The sequence below is a fragment of the Uloborus diversus genome, unplaced genomic scaffold (assembly GCF_026930045.1).
Source record: "Uloborus diversus isolate 005 unplaced genomic scaffold, Udiv.v.3.1 scaffold_15, whole genome shotgun sequence".
In the NCBI taxonomy this organism is placed as follows: Eukaryota; Metazoa; Arthropoda; class Arachnida; order Araneae; family Uloboridae; genus Uloborus; species Uloborus diversus.
Window position 1 is genome coordinate 292,467 of NW_026558209.1, and position 16,209 is coordinate 308,675.

Sequence of the window (16,209 nt, forward strand, 5' to 3'; positions counted from 1 at the left end):
TGTGAGAGGTGTTTACAAATGCCTAAAATTTTTTAGTGTGTTTCTAAAAATCCGAACTCATACATTTTTCTGCTACGCTAAATTTCAACTTACGCGAGAGGAGCAGGATTGGCAAAAACCCGGGGTTTTTTAAAAAAGCCCATGGACCCAGGGTTTTTTTTAAAAAAACCCAAAAAAAAACCCAACTAAAGTTGGGTTTTTTTTTAAAGAAATGTGGGATTTTTTGTCTTTTTTAGGGAAAATGTGGGGTACTTGTAGAATATTTAGCGTAAATATATGGACAAAGTGCAAAAATTGTCTTTGGGTAAAAAAAGCTGGAAAATTCAGCATTTTCTGAAGAAAAGTATAAAAGACAAAAAAACCCAAGAATGGTGAAGTTTCAGATTTTTTAATTTTCATTATTGCCAACATTTAAGGCAAAGTTAATTCTCGAGTGATAAAATCTATCGTTCGTTTTTAATTACTACTTTTTTTTTTTTTTTTTGCATTTTACTTTATTGTATTTCATTTTGTTATGCAGAACTACTGTAGAACCTCAAGTAGTTTAAATCCCTTTTTTACTGAATTCCAGCTAAATCAAGACATTTCTTTGAATTTTATGTTGCCTGTTTTTCTATTTTTGTGTACAGAGTGAGAAATATTAAACTTTTTTGTAAGATAATGAAAATACTGTACCTATTCTGTTTTCTGTCGACTGTTTGAAAAATCTGTTTTTTTTTCTGAAAAATATACCTTGTGTTTATTGGAGATTTGATGTGCTGGTTTGCAGAAAATAATTCACATGAAAACCTCTTAGCTAGAATAGTTCCCTCTGTACAATCTACAAATATTGAGAAAATCAGACGTGACAGAACTTGGTCAAGATAATTTGAGTTATTTATTGACCAGTTATAGAAAAAAGTTAAATACATTTATTTAAAATCTTTGAAGTATTTTTTAAATGCCTTTAAGAGTTAAGAAATACTATTCAAGTTCAAAATTCATTTTTTATGTTCATTGTCTGTCAGGGTTCGTACGCTCCTGACAAACTCCTTATAAACTCCTGCTTTTTAAGAAAAGAAAATAAGGGCCCTTAAAACTCCTGAATTTTGCTATTATTTCCGTACAAACTCCTTATTTTTTTTATTCTACATGACCTTAAAGATGTTTTTCTATCGCCAATCCGATAGAAGTGATTACGTTGTACCTAACTTTACCAAAATTCCGAATTATTCGTCTGCTAATACCGGAAATCCGATTTTTTTGTTAGACAAATTTCTTCCCCACATCCGAATTTTTTTTTTCCAATTTTATGTCGATTATGTAGATAGTTATTTGTAAAATAACATCTTGTGGATTTGTTAAAGTACCATGCTAAAGGTTTTTTTTTTTTTTGCTTCCATAAATTCTTTTATGTAACACCCCCCCCCCCCCCCCCCGTATTTGAATTTGATACCGAGGCTGCTCACGTCAAAGAAAATGCAGTAAATGCATATTTTACTATAAATTTAGATGTTTGTGCGTTCAGTGTTTTGTATGAAAACAAAAGTAAATAATATTAGAGTTGTACATATTTTTTCTGAAATAAGTTTTAAAAAATACATCTTTAAACAGGTAACTAGTCCTTAAAAAAATAATGAACTCCTGCGAAACTCCTTAAAAACTCCTTACTTTTGACTTTCAAAGTTGAGTATGAACCCTGTCTGTGGTGAAGAACAAATAAAAACGAAGTTTAAATTGTGAAAGTATTTGAATTAATTAATTTTTTGAAAAAGTTCTCAGAAAATTTTAAAAAACCCAAAAGTGGGCTAAATAATGGTTTTTTTTAAATGGGTTTTTTCAAAAAAAAACCCATTGGGTCCAACCCAATTGGGTCCAATTCGACCAACCCTGGAGAGGAGTAGTGGAATGCATTCCTCCCGCAAGTCGGAACTTGACTGTATTTTTATTTATACAGACAATGGTTCATATACAGACTGTATATGAACCATTTCAAGGTCGACTTTTTACTTCAACGTGTTAAAGCAGAGAGAGAGTGAGAGGGGGGGGGAGAAATTATTGGGCAACATACTGTCAGCAGATTCGCGAAGGAGAGGGGGGGGGGGAGTGCCAGAAGCTAGGTTTGAAGAGGAATGGTCGTTTTTGAAGCAGCAATTAAAAGAGAAAGCATCATCGAAAAGTTTATGAAACAATGAAAGCTTTAACTGGAATTTTTGCAAAAGTAAATTCAAAATTGAACCCTCATTTCGTACCGGAGATCAACCCCGGATATCTCTCACATTTTTGCCGGATAACTGCCCGGATATCCTGCAAAAAACTGTCGGATATCCGGATCCGGAGGGGCTTGTCGGATCGGATACCTCATAGCTCCGGATAGTTAAAAAATCAGCCGGATAGGCCGGATACCGGATAGTTACCGGATATCCGGTGCATTCCTATTAAAGAGCATTGGAAATCTTGAGTGATTTAACAGTAGTGCATGTAAAAGCTATTATTGCTCGAAAATTGAATGATCCCAAATATTAAAATCTGAGTTTAGGAATCCTATTGCATCTGCTTCTGTAATAACCACCCGCCTTTTACTGTGATGTGATTTTACTGCTGGGACATCACTAATTTTGAATTCACCATTATTTTCTGCTCTTCTTTATATTCTGTAGTAGTGGACGCATGTTTTGATTTTGCCACGCCCGCTCAAAAAGTGTAATTCTATTACACTTTTAACCACTTGTAAAAAAAAAAGCATTAAATTTAGCAGAGTTTATCCAGGGTGGTGACAGATCAGGGAGATCAGGGAAAAGTCAGGGAACTTTATTAATCAGGGAAAAGTCAGGGAAATATCAGGGAATTTTGAAAAAATAACAAAAAATCAGGGAAAATTGATTTTTTGAAGAAAGAAATTTTTTTTTCTTTACAAAATTAAGTACTCTTAATTCCCTACGCATTTTCCGCCAATTATCTCTTCAAAAGAAAAGTAAAATTAATGAGGTGCGATTATACACTGCCGCATATTTGTGCATCTTTTTTCCTCAACGTCAAAGTATTGAATCTTACTTATTAACCACAGGATGAACTTCCTAAGATTGCTTTTGTGTCTGTTAGGTTGTTTATTTTACCTAGCTTGAAATTTCCTTTTACGCTTTCAATCCTACGTAAAATAAACAACCATACAGGCAAAGAGGAAGCCTTCAATTATGCCTTAGCTCCTTTGCCTTTATTCCATTGTCTCGAAGTAATTAGCGTACTATAATCACGATTTCAAGAAGAAATCTTTGGTTTTTGAATTAATTCAATAAAAGCTCAAAAGTTATTACTTCTTCGCGTTTTTAATTGAATTGCTAAAATTGAACTTTCAATTAAAAAAACTTTGTTTTTTGCCGTTATACTATTTGCTGTCGCAGCAGATTATAAAGGGTTTTTTTTTCTTCACGCTATTATGATTCTTTTATTTTATAACCAAGTTGTATTCTTCTTTTATATATTTTGAAATTAACTAATTGCTTTTTTATTTCTTTTTTTCCCCCCTTGCATTTCAAAGTTGTTTGTTACAAAAGCGATGTAAGATTTTTTTTTCGTTACATACATAAATCATTTGAAATAGAGTTAACTTGTGTACTTAAGTAAATATCCTTAATTTTTTATTGTTAAAATGCTGTATTCATTCATTAAAACCTATGTTCTTGATTAGAGAAAAGCTCCCTATGAATGGATGTCAAATAGTTTCATCTGTTTTGCATAAATATGTCAATTAGTTATATAAGAATAACTACATTACTTCCATTCTTTCACTATTACTTGTTATTCTTGCAACAAATATTATACTGTTCGAAAATTTAGTTCAAAATAATTTCAATTACTTTTTAGTTCTACCATAAATACACAAATGTTTTTAAGAGTGATTTTAATAGTTTCTTAAAATTCTTATGCTAAGTGGTTTCTGGATGTAAAGTTTTTTTTAAATTTTCTATAATCTTTCCATTGTATAAAAATTTAATATACTGTTTTGTAGGTCATCCCCCCCCCAATTGTCATGTTTTTTTTTTTTTTTTTGAACCATTTTATTAAAAAAGTAGCATCTTTTTAAAATATATCTTTAGTTCAACAACTTTACATAACTTCGAACGTTTAAAATACTGCATTTTATACAAACATACAATGGATTTCAAGTAAAGCAAAGAAAGGAAACCATTATCATTGGTAACGTAAATCAGGGAAATTTGGTGAACTTAATCAGGGAAATCAGGGAAAAGTCAGGGAATTTTTTTTCACAGTTCCTGTCGCCACCCTGTTATCTAAATTTGTTGAAGGTTTTAGAAAATGAAGACTTTAGTCAGGCGATAGAACATAGAAATAGGGGAATTCTAATACTCTAAAACAGTGGTGCCCTACATACAGCTCGCAAAACTGATCCCTTGTGGCCAGCTGAAATATCTGGTTTAGAAAAATGAATTTACTGAAAAATGTGGCTTTACTTTGATGCATAAAAATACTGTCAAGTTACATGGATGATTAGAAGCAATGTTGACACCAAAAGGCAATTTTTACGAAGTAAATTCATTATTGGAAACTTAGCGACGACTCATTCAACATTTGTTCCATTCATTACTATTCTGCCTTATTTATTAAATAGTTATTACTTTACTATATTTATTATATTTTTACTTTACTTAAATTTATGTGATAAAGACAAATAAGAATAATTTATTAGTTTCTGCTGCGTGCACTGATATTTTTTCAGTCACAAGCAAGTGTTTCGATGAGGTAATGGCATTCACATAAAAATTTTGCTTTTGCCTATTTCTGAAAATCGTACAGTTTGACGTTAAATAGCTGTATTCTCTTCTCGGAATGAGGTCATGGAAATTTTTATGAAGTCTTGGAAAAGTCGTAGAGTTTTTTTATCTGTATCGAGTATGAACCCTGTAAGCAATAAACAAGTAAATTAAACCCTTTGCTAAGTTATCTCTTTAGTTGTGATGTGGTCATAAAGACTTTCCCATAGACTAATAATAAGAGTAGACCGAGCTATGGCAACCCTTTTGCTGCTCATAAACCAAACCATGTGACTGGTGGATATCCTAGCAACAGCGGGCGTTGATCGTAACAGACGATCAACAATAAATAAAATAAATTGAATTGATGGAGCACGGAAGAATGATCTTTTATGGAGTCCGATTCGTAAATTTGTTATTCTAAGGTGTAAATATTTTGTTAATATGGTGAGTTTTTCGTTTAGATAGTATTGTGCATTTTCTTTAGTCAATTTCAATTACTCTCTAAGTAATAAAAGATGCAAGCGACCAAGAAGAATCAGCAAACGGTAAGATTTTTACCTACAGTTTCAATTTAAGATACCGATTAGTACATTTTTGCGTTAATGCAAAACGTTTACGCCATTTCGTTCACGCCAACGCTGACAGCTCCAAATGAAATAAAAGTTACCAAAAACTATTACTAATGTCAAAATAATGCATAACTAAAAGAAAAACAGTTCAATCTCTGCACCTGGAAGTTTTTTTTTTAATGAAAACACATTGTCGTAAAATACATGTCGAGTGCCAAACTATAGATAATGCTGCCATCTAGCAACCATGCTGCCAAAGTCTTCGCCAAGCCCTTCCACTAGTCACATGACACATCTATGAACCAATTTTCTTCATCAGCAAGAATGAGAAAGCTCGGTCTACTCTTATTATTAGTCTATGGTCTTTCCCTTTTTACCAGGGCCCAATTTCCCAATAGGCAGAGTAGGCAGTTGCCTAGGGCGGCAAATTTTGCTTTAACCACATTTTTTTTAAATTATTACTCTTGAAGTGAACTACTAGCATCCTTTCATTTTCCATAATGACATCCCTTTCTTGCAATTTAATAATGTTTACTTTCACTCATCTTATGAAAATGAAAAATATTTTTCAAGCATGGTAATAGATGCGTGTAAAGCAATAAGCGTGAAGCGAAAAGCAGTGTTGATTGAAGAAAAGTAAGCAGGGTTTGAAATAGAGCGCGGGATTGCGCGAAACAGGCACAAAATGGGTAAATCCTGCGCAATCCAAAGGTCTATGCGGGATCCCCCCCCCGGAAATACTTAAACTCGATAACGAACCCCATACCAGAATTGCGGAGAAGAAAAAAATTTTAAAATCCATTTTCATTTTGGAAATGTGGAAAAAATTTAATATAACGTCCGTCAATTCAAAGCAATTCAAGTTACATCAACGAATTCCGATTCGCTGGCATCAGCGAATTCTGATCCGCCGACATCAACCGATTCTGATCCGCAGACATCACCCGGTTTCAATCTGTCAACATCAACCAATTCCGATCCGCCAATATCAACCGATTCCGATCCGCAGACATCACCCGGTTTCAATCCGTCAACATCAACCAATTCCGATCCGCCAATATCAACCGATTCCGATCCGCAGACATCACCCGGTTTCAATCCGTCAACATCAACCAATTCCGATCCGTCAACATCAACCAATTCCGATCCGCCAATATCAACCGATTCCGATCCGCAGACATCACCCGGTTTCAATCCGTCAACATCAACCAATTCCGATCCGCCAATATCAACCGATTCCGATCCGCAGACATCACCCGGTTTCAATCCGTCAACATCAACCAATTCCGATCTGTCAACATCAACCAATTCCGATCCGCCAATATCAACCGATTCCGATCCGCAGACATCACCCGGTTTCAATCCGTCAACATCAACCAATTCCGATCCGCCAATATCAACCGATTCTGATCCGCAGACATCACCCGGTTTCAATCCGTCAACATCAACCAATTCCGATCCGCCAATATCAACCGATTCCGATCCGCAGACATCACCCGGTTTCAATCCGTCAACATCAACCAATTCCGATCCGCCAATATCAACCGATTCCGATCCGTCAACATCAACCAATTCCGATCCGCCAATATCAACCGATTCCGATCCGCAGACATCACCCCGGTTTCAATCCGTCAACATCAACCAATTCCGATCCGCCAATATCAACCGATTCCGATCCGCAGACATCACCCCGGTTTCAATCCGTCAACATCAACCAATTCCGATCCGTCAACATCAACCAATTCCGATCCGCCAATATCAACCGATTCCGATCCGCAGACATCACCCGGTTTCAATCCGTCAACATCAACCAATTCCGATCCGCCAATATCGACCGATTCCGATCCGCAGACATCACCCGGTTTCAATCCGTCAACATCAACCAATTCCGATCCGCCAATATCAACCGATTCCGATCCGCAGACATCACCCGGTTTCAATCCGTCAACATCAACCAATTCCGATCCGCCAATATCAACCGATTCCGATCCGCAGACATCACCCGGTTTCAATCCGTCAACATCAACCAATTCCGATCCGCCAATATCAACCGATTCTGATCCGCAGACATCACCCGGTTTCAATCCGTCAACATCAACCAATTCCGATCCGCCAATATCGACCGATTCCGACCGGCCGGTCGAAGCTGCTGGAAACGACAGTCCGTTTTCGAAAGGTATAGGCAATTTTTTACTTTAACTTTTTGATCATCAGAAAAAAAAGTCTTTGTGCAGTAGAAATATTATTCTAAACAATGGGGACCGAACCCCATTCGGATAATTAGATCCAGAAAATGGTCTATTTAAAGAAATAATTAAGTGTATGTGTATGTTACTCAGTTGTAAAATATTTTATTAAAAATGAAATAGTAAAATAAAATTCCAAAATTACTGAATAGTTATTTGAAAATGTGGGTTTGATATTACACTAAAAAAAATATTTTTTAAAAATGAATAAATGGAAAAATGAAATAAAAATGAATTATAAAAAATTCTAAACAAATTTTCAGAACTTATAAAAATTCTCCCCCAAATTCAAAAAATCCCCACTGGAATCTGAATAAAAGGGGAACATTCCCCCTTAGAAATTGAACTCTATTTCAAACCCTGGTAAGTGTCATTGCGTTTGACCAGAAGCTTCAACAAGATTGGAGTTGGACAAAGATTTTTAGTGACATAGTAAAGTTTATTCAATCATGGTTTCTTTAGTGATTAACGAGTATTTTCCCTTCTACATTGTTTAATGTTTAAAACATTTCTGTTAATAGTATTAAGTCTGGGCGGCAAATGAAATTGAGTGACGAGCGGAAAAAGCTGAATGATTTTAAATGAAGAAAACATGCTTAGTTAAAAACCGATGAACAAAAAGTTCAAGAAGTTTTTAAAAAGTGATTCATATTTTTCAAATAGGCAGTTTTCAAAAGCAGAATCTTTGAACTTTTTTTAATGTAAACCAGCGACAATTTGCACGTGAAATACCATCGAGCAATCAGGAGTGCTAAGAAACGTAAAGTGAGCGAATGCAGTAACACAGAGAAACGAGAAAATTATGTAAATCACTGATTCATAGATGAAAACAATTCTCAATTTGCCGAATGATAAAATACGAACATGCTCAAATATCATACATTCATAACACCTAATCTGAAGGAACGTTAAGCATCATTAAAAAAGCAATTTTTGAAAAGAGTCTCAATGTTGAAATTTTGTCTCCAAATTTTTCAAATAAAGAATTTTTTGGGAGGTCACAGTGACCTCCCATCAGAACACAACTGAATGTAAAATGCCATCATTTCTTCATAAACTTGGCCCTTTAAATTTCAGGAACACTATTTTTTAAGTTTTTTTACTTAATCACGGTTTTTTTTTTTTTGAGGGGTGGGGAATGTCAGATTTACAGATCTGCTTAGGCGCGGCATGAAGCTAAATTTGGCTCTGCTTTTTACAAGAATTTGTTGTACAAACTCTAATATAATTAGGCATCTTCTTTTTCTGGATACTAGGTGTGTCGCACAGTCTACCTCTAAAATAAAAGTGGTATCAAGAGACCCATGTTCAATAATTATACCAGACGTTAAATCCCGGTTATCACAAATTTGCCATTTCAACTGCGCTTGGGCGCAGACTTAGCTTTTTGGTCTTTCTGTTTTAAGATTTCGTGTTGCTTGTTTATATTTAGGCTGAGCTAGAGTCTCAACAAATTAATGAATGCGATTAGAATACTTTCACAGCGATTTTGTGATATCTTATACATATAAAATCTGAGTATCTATGTATGTCCAAGCTTCTTCTCCCGAACGACAGTGAACCGACCATCGAACCAGGTATCGATGGATTCGTCATCTTCCCGTCTTCATGTTTGCCTATTTGACATAATCCTCCGATATTAATGAGCGGAGATATCAATTAGAAACTTTTAATTATGACTCTTAGATTTCAAAATAAAATCCCTATTTTTCGAAGGCTTTCCTCCATTCAAATGATTATTCAGTGCTTCAACTCAACTTTCCGGATGAACGCTTTTACTAAAATTTACAGCGTGAAGAAAATCATTGAAAAGAAACATCTGTTGCCATTTTTGTTTCTCGAATATGAACAGGTAAAGATCTTGTTTTTGTTTTGAGGCTTTTCCTGTAATCAGGGGATTTAAAATGTTTACTTTTTGGGGGTTTTCCGCAATCTGCCGCAAAATTTCACCGACTTCTTTTGTTTTTATTTAGGTTTAAGCCTGAGTGTTGAACTTGCGTCACTTGACATAACTTTTATTTTCGAGGTGGACCGTGCAAAGCCGGGCGACGCAGCTAGTATTATATGAAACTACGAACATGAATAACTGATAATCTTTATAAAGAAAAGAGAAAAATGACACTTCGATATTTATTGGTTTGAAAATATTTATTTAGCATAAACGTACAACATGTTGTGTACTTCAAAAATGATTAGAACATGAGTATAGATATCTGTATTTTGCGGATATTTTACTTTAGTCGTAAACAGCTTAGTATTATACATTTTTATTTAGGTTGAGGGTTCGGCTTTGTATTTAAAAATTTGGCCCTGAAAATGACTTTTGTTTGATAAAAAATCAAACTTTGAATCCATTAATAATTAAGACGCAAAAACTCAATCTTTACCGAGGCCTAAAAACTAAATCAGAGAAAGCTTTGTGATTTCTAATTTTTATCTCTTGCCATCTCATATTTATTACCAAATTTAAAATGCTTGGAATTAATTTTAGCAAGATTTTTGAAATCAGCTAAGTCAGCAAGCAAGCGCAGTTGAAATGGCAAATTTGTGATAACCGGGATTTAACTTTGAGTAATAATTATGCTTAAATAGTCGACAAAAATAGTGTAAAATTTCCTGTCAGAATAGTGACTTGTACCTAGGAATCCCCATTAAAATTTTGACATTAATCCTTAAATATTCCCATTCAAATAAGGAAACTGCGTAAATAAAGTTAACACTAAAACTGATAGCTCGATTGTTGTATGTCCCTTCCGAGTAGTGATGTAAAATACCCTGGTATTTATTTTTAGGGGTAAATACCCAGGGTATATACCTGGGTAAATACCCAAGATGGATATTTACCCGGGTATTTATTTCAAAAATTTATATTCAACTAAAATACTTTTCTGTATGTATTCCACTATGTGTATATATAACCAACCATATACAAAACAATAAATTTTTGCCCAAAAATTGTATTTTGATCACATATTTAAAGAATTATTGTGTGAAAAAACTTAACAATCTAATAGGATATTCACATTAAATGTGTTGGATATGCCTACTCAATGTTGATATCCAAATTTCAGATATAAAAAGCCATTCTACAAAATGTAAAAATCTTAACTTGTTACAAAAAAAAGCAAACATCCCATTTAAGTTTTAGAATAGTTCATTCTAAATTCTGACAGTTTTTTTGATAATATTTCATTAAGCCTTTAATTTAAAAAATTATAATACATAAATTTTTATATTTTTAATCTTTCATTTTACAGTTTATGTTTTAAAAAGAAAATCATCACCTTTTGATACCACCCAAAATGTTTTTGCAAAATGTGCAATTACTAGGGGATTTACCCTGCCTTCGGATAAATACCCCAAAAAATATTTACCTTCCCACCCTAATCACTAATTGCGTTTATTAAAAATAATTTTAATACATCTTCATCATGAAGTACCTGGGAGCAAATGCAAATGAGCAAGGCAACAGAAAACAGTTTTTTTTTTCTTGTTAATGTGAAAACTGTTTCTATATTTATCACGTTATCACTTAAACAGCAATAAAATAAATAAATAGCATCACAGTCTTAATAACTTCTCAGTTTATTCTTCCAAACATCCCTCATGCTTCCTTTTTTTTTTAATTTTGGATATGACTAACATAGATTGTGATTTTAAAATCCTGAAGTTCATAATGAATTGCTTATACTTCTCCAATTATGACATTGAAAAGAAAGATTCTTTGGTTCACGATTTGTTTCTTTCATAATTTCATCAAGTCTTTCAATAACAAATATTATAAACTGTGTAATACATATGTATGTATCAGTTTTACCAATTATTTCATATTTAGTTTGAAAAAAAAAATTTCCTATTTACTTTTTGCATTTTTTTTTTGTAAAATACCCAGTTTTTGGGTATTTACCCAGGCCTTGGGTAAATACCCAAAAAATATTTACCTACCCACTGGGTATTTACCCAATCCACATCACTAAACAATATGCTAAGAGGCTGTTCAATGTTGCATGTTTTTTTCAACAATTTTGATTTTTGAAAAAAAAAATTCTCATTCACTTTTTGCATTTTTTTGTAAAATACCCAGTTTTTGGGTATTTACTCAGGCCTTGGGTAAATACCCAGGTAAATACCCAAAAAATATTTACCTACCCGCTGGTATTTACCCAATCCACATCACTAAACAATATGCTAAGAGGCTGTTCAATGTTGCATGTTTTTTTCAACAATTTTGATTTTTGAAAAAAAAAATTTCTCATTCACTTTTTGCATTTTTTTGTAAAATACCCAGTTTTTGGGTATTTACTCAGGCCTTGGGTAAATACCCAGGTAAATACCCAAAAAATATTTACCTACCCTCTGGGTATTAACCCGATCCACATCACTACTTCCGAGAGAAAAAAATTGAATTGCTCAAATGCAGAGATTATTTTGAAAATTTAACTTGCGAGTACATTACATGCAGTTAGTAGAATATGCAAGACCAAAATTATTACTGAAACATTAATTAGTATTTTACTCATCAAGCTTTCCCCAAAGTGTACATTATGTTTAAGGGGAGTCAGTAACCCCCATACCGTCAATGTTAATTTGCACAGGTTCATGTACCTTTTAATAAAAATCTATTAAAGATACAAGTATGAATTTTTTTCTGTACCTCAAGTAGACTCTGTTCTCTGTACTGAAGTAAAATTTTACAGAAAGAAAGCTTAGTTTTTTTTGTAAAAAATTCTAATGCGTGAGTCACTGTATTTGTTTCAAAAAAAAAAACAATTTTGCCACACAAAATGAGCTCTATAAAAAAATAATTTTCGAATATGAGAAAAAGTTTACTTCAGTATATGCAGTTAGATGTATGGAATTGGTGGTAAGAATTTCAAAGCCAAACACAATTTAGTTTCTGAGAAAAAGGAACATTTAGTTTAAAAAATACCATTTCGAGATATTGCAATTTAAAGGGGAAAATCATACCTCATCAAAATAGGTTTTACATTTTTTAACGCTTATTTTAACTTACTTCTAATATGAGCACGTTCAAGATGTTTGTATCGTTAAAAAGGTATTGAAATGGAGTTTCAAAATATATAAAAATCAAAAAAATCGAATTTTTGGAAGTATTTAGGGTAGTAGTATTAGGGTAGTATTAGGGTAGGGAAGTAGACTCCCCTTAATAAATATTAATTTCAGTGTTTTGTTAAAATGTATCTTATGGTCACAGTGTAAGAAATAAGCGGCATCGCATCACAATTTCCAATTTAAACGTATGAAAGACAACTTGCATTGGAAAAAATAACCGAGTATTTTTTTTTAAATTGCAAAATGTACCTGGCTTTGCAGAACCATCCATTTGCAGCAGTTCTTCTATTTTGTGAAAGACAAGCGATAAAAGTTTGTAACAGAATCATTGTTCAAGACTTTTTAAATGCACTTTTTAAAACTTGTATATTTTCTTGAGGGAAATCTAATTTACCAAAGGTCGTAAAACTGCTCCTGAGTTTTACAGAAGTGCTCCTCAATATTAGAATTTGAAGAGCTGTACTTCTCTCAAAATTAAATACTTATTCCCCCCCCCCCCCCCGCTTTTTATGGTCATCTTTTATTTATTTCAAATTAGTTAGGTTGTGCAAATCTTAACACTTTCAGACCTCGAAATAAAAATAGTCTATTTCCTCTTACTTCAATTCTCATATATCTTAATATATAAAAATCAATGTCCTGAGATAACATATATATATATATATCAACGCACAGCCGAAACCGCTGAAGCTTCAGACTTGAAATTTGGCAGGCATGTCCGCATGATTACGAAAGTAACCACTAAGAAAGGATTTTTCGAAATCTCAATTAGTTCGGGAGAAATTAATTAAAACCCATTAATTTCTCCGAAATTGAAACCCTGTCATTGAATTCAAATCCCTTATTTTCGAAGGCTTTCCTCCATTCAAATCATTATTCAGTACTTCATCTCAACTTTTGGTCGATAGCGAACTATAAATTTGATATTGTTTTTGTTTCTCACGTGATTCTTCGAGGCTTTTCTCGAGTCAAATCATAATATTTCTGTCTTTTGCTTTTATTTTTTCAAAACTAGAAACGTAGTTTTTAAGAACATCATCGCAGGCGGACTATCCTTTTGAATTTAGAAGAGTGCAGTTTCCTGTTAAAGTTTGCTTTGAAATAACCGTTAATAAGTCATAAGGACAGACATTAAAAGTAGCAGGGATCGATTTAAGAGAAGACTTTTTTTCAACACGGCCAACTTTATGTAGCTTGCTCCAAAGTCAGTTCATCAAGCAGCTTAATAATTTTAGCACCAGAAAAAAAACTAAAAATGTTGTATACAAAGAAGTTCTAGCTTAAACATAGGTATAACAATAAAATGTGGATGACCTGTGTTTGCAAAGATAATCAATACTTTGAAAGGATCGTTAATAGCAGTTAAAGATCGGTTAAGGACAAGGACATATAATATAAAGGAGTCCAGGGTCCCCGGGATCCTCCCCAAATTAGAAAAAGTTATAGGTAATAAGTAATTATTATAGCGGATTTTCGAAACAAGGTGCACCAAAGCACTGTTAACCCCTGCTAATTCCATTACCCGAGCAATGCCGGGTACGGGAATGCTAGTGTACTATATGGTTTTGCTACACAATTTCAAATTACAATTTTTTTCCAATTTTTTTCTTTTTCTTTTTTTTAATTATGCATTTCTTATGAATTAGGCAGGAGGCTCCTTTCCTCTGGCCTCCTGCCACCATAGAAATTTCTCCTGCTTTTTAAGGAGTTAAAAAGTCATCAAACTTTGGCTGTTGAATCGAAGAAATCAGATGTTCATTACGGGAAAAAAAAACAAATGAGTTTTCTTCGAAAAAATTGTTAACTTAAAAATATACAGTGTTATGCACTGGTGTATTAATTTTTCTATAATTAACGTTTAGAACCGAACATCTACTTTTTCATTCTGTTTCTCGTGTTTTTCCTTTTTTTAAAAATAATTACTTATGTTTTTTATTTTATTTGTTTATTTTATCTAATTAATTAATTTATTTAAAGTTGCTAACTCTGCTGTAGGCTTTTGAAGTTTTTAAAACTGGGACCTTCGAGAGCTATTTTTGAGAACGGTGGCTTCGAAAACACCCATTTAAATGTTTCTTGTTTCTTTTCCAGATTTCCAGGGTTCAAAGAAGTTCGTCTGGTGCCCGGAAGACACGATATCGCTTTCGTCGAATTCGACAACGAAGTCCTGAGCTCTGCGGCCAAAGATGCGCTCCAAGGCTTCAAGATCACTCCCACCAATGCCATGAAAATTACTTTCGCCAAGAAGTAGTAAAAGCACGAAGAGAAAAAAAAAAGTATTTTCAGAAACTTTTCATTGTGACGTTTGAGCTGAAACATGCTCTGAATTTTTGTACAGAATTTTGTGTTTGTATGCTTTGAAAGAAATTCCATTTCTCCCCTCCCCCCCCCCCCCCTTTTTTGTGAATTTATAAATAAAATTATGTACATGACTCCGAGGTGTAGTTGAGTGGCTAAAATTTGGTCTGCATTATTTTATTTACGTGTATTAAACAAAAATTTGCTCTACCATTTTATTTGCTTTTTAGTTTTATATGCTGTTAAAAATTGTTTCTAAAGTTTATTTACACATGCATTTGCACACTTTCACATAAAAACAAGGAGTCATAGGGTGGCAGGGGAGACAACTCCCCCCTCACTTTCAAAGGGGAAGGGATGTTGCCCTTTCATTTTTCCCAGTTCAAATTTAACGATCGATCAAAAAATGATGAAATAGATCGTTACACATGTTTAAAGAAAGACAAATTGACTTAATGAGTGTGTGTTTTATATTTTTCTCGTGTTGTTATTTCACAAAAATGAAAATTGTTTTTTGAATCGGAAGGAAGAGGCTACCGTGACCACTAATCCCAATTTTTTTAAGTGTCCGGATTCTTTTTGAAAAAATCATTCAAATTTTGACATACTGAGGGTTTTGAAAAATAAATTTCGATATAACTGGAAAATACATCTGTTTTTATAGAAAAAGCTTGTGGAATTTGTTTTTCAAGACATCAAGGGTTTCGAGATAAAGAGGTTCAAGATGTCAAGGGTTAACTGTATTTCAGTTTAAAACATTTTAACCAAATGTTTAGAAGTAAGCAGGGTTCACCGATACATATCAGTCGATATGTATCGGTAGGAGATATATATCATGATATATATCCTATATTTATTTTGGAAATATCATGGATATTTTTTAATTTTCGATATTTATTTTTTCAACTACAGTATCTTCAATACAAAAAGTACATTAATCATAGTAATAATGTTCATTTATTATTAAAAATATCCAAAAAGTTATGTACTCTATCATTGCCCAATACAGGCTGATTTTGCTACCGATTTTCGGTACCTTCACAAAAATCTTGTTTTGAAATCTGTACTTTCACAAAAATCAAGTTATAATATCAGTGGCTTCAAAAAAACATCGAAAATTTCACAAAAATTCGCTTTTTAAAAAATAAAATTTGTTTCCCTGTTTAAAACAAAATTTACTCATAAAATAAAATTTTAAGCAGGTTTATATGAAGAATCGCTTAAATGGAAACCTTTTTGTAGTATTTTAACTAAATTTTAGCTGTTTCT

The 16,209-nt window shown here is 33.2% G+C and overlaps 1 protein-coding gene across 1 annotated transcript in view; it reads left to right on the top strand.

Annotated features, from left to right (window-relative positions):
• Window positions 1-15,086, top strand: part of LOC129233023 (U1 small nuclear ribonucleoprotein A-like) — a 38,331-nt gene extending 23,245 nt beyond the window's left edge. The window contains exon 5 of the mRNA XM_054867105.1: window positions 14,734-15,086. Coding sequence (XP_054723080.1) covers window positions 14,734-14,893 — 160 coding nt within the window. The 3' untranslated portion in view covers window positions 14,894-15,086. The remainder of the gene's footprint in view (window positions 1-14,733) is intronic.
• Window positions 15,087-16,209: the final 1,123 nt, after the last annotated feature.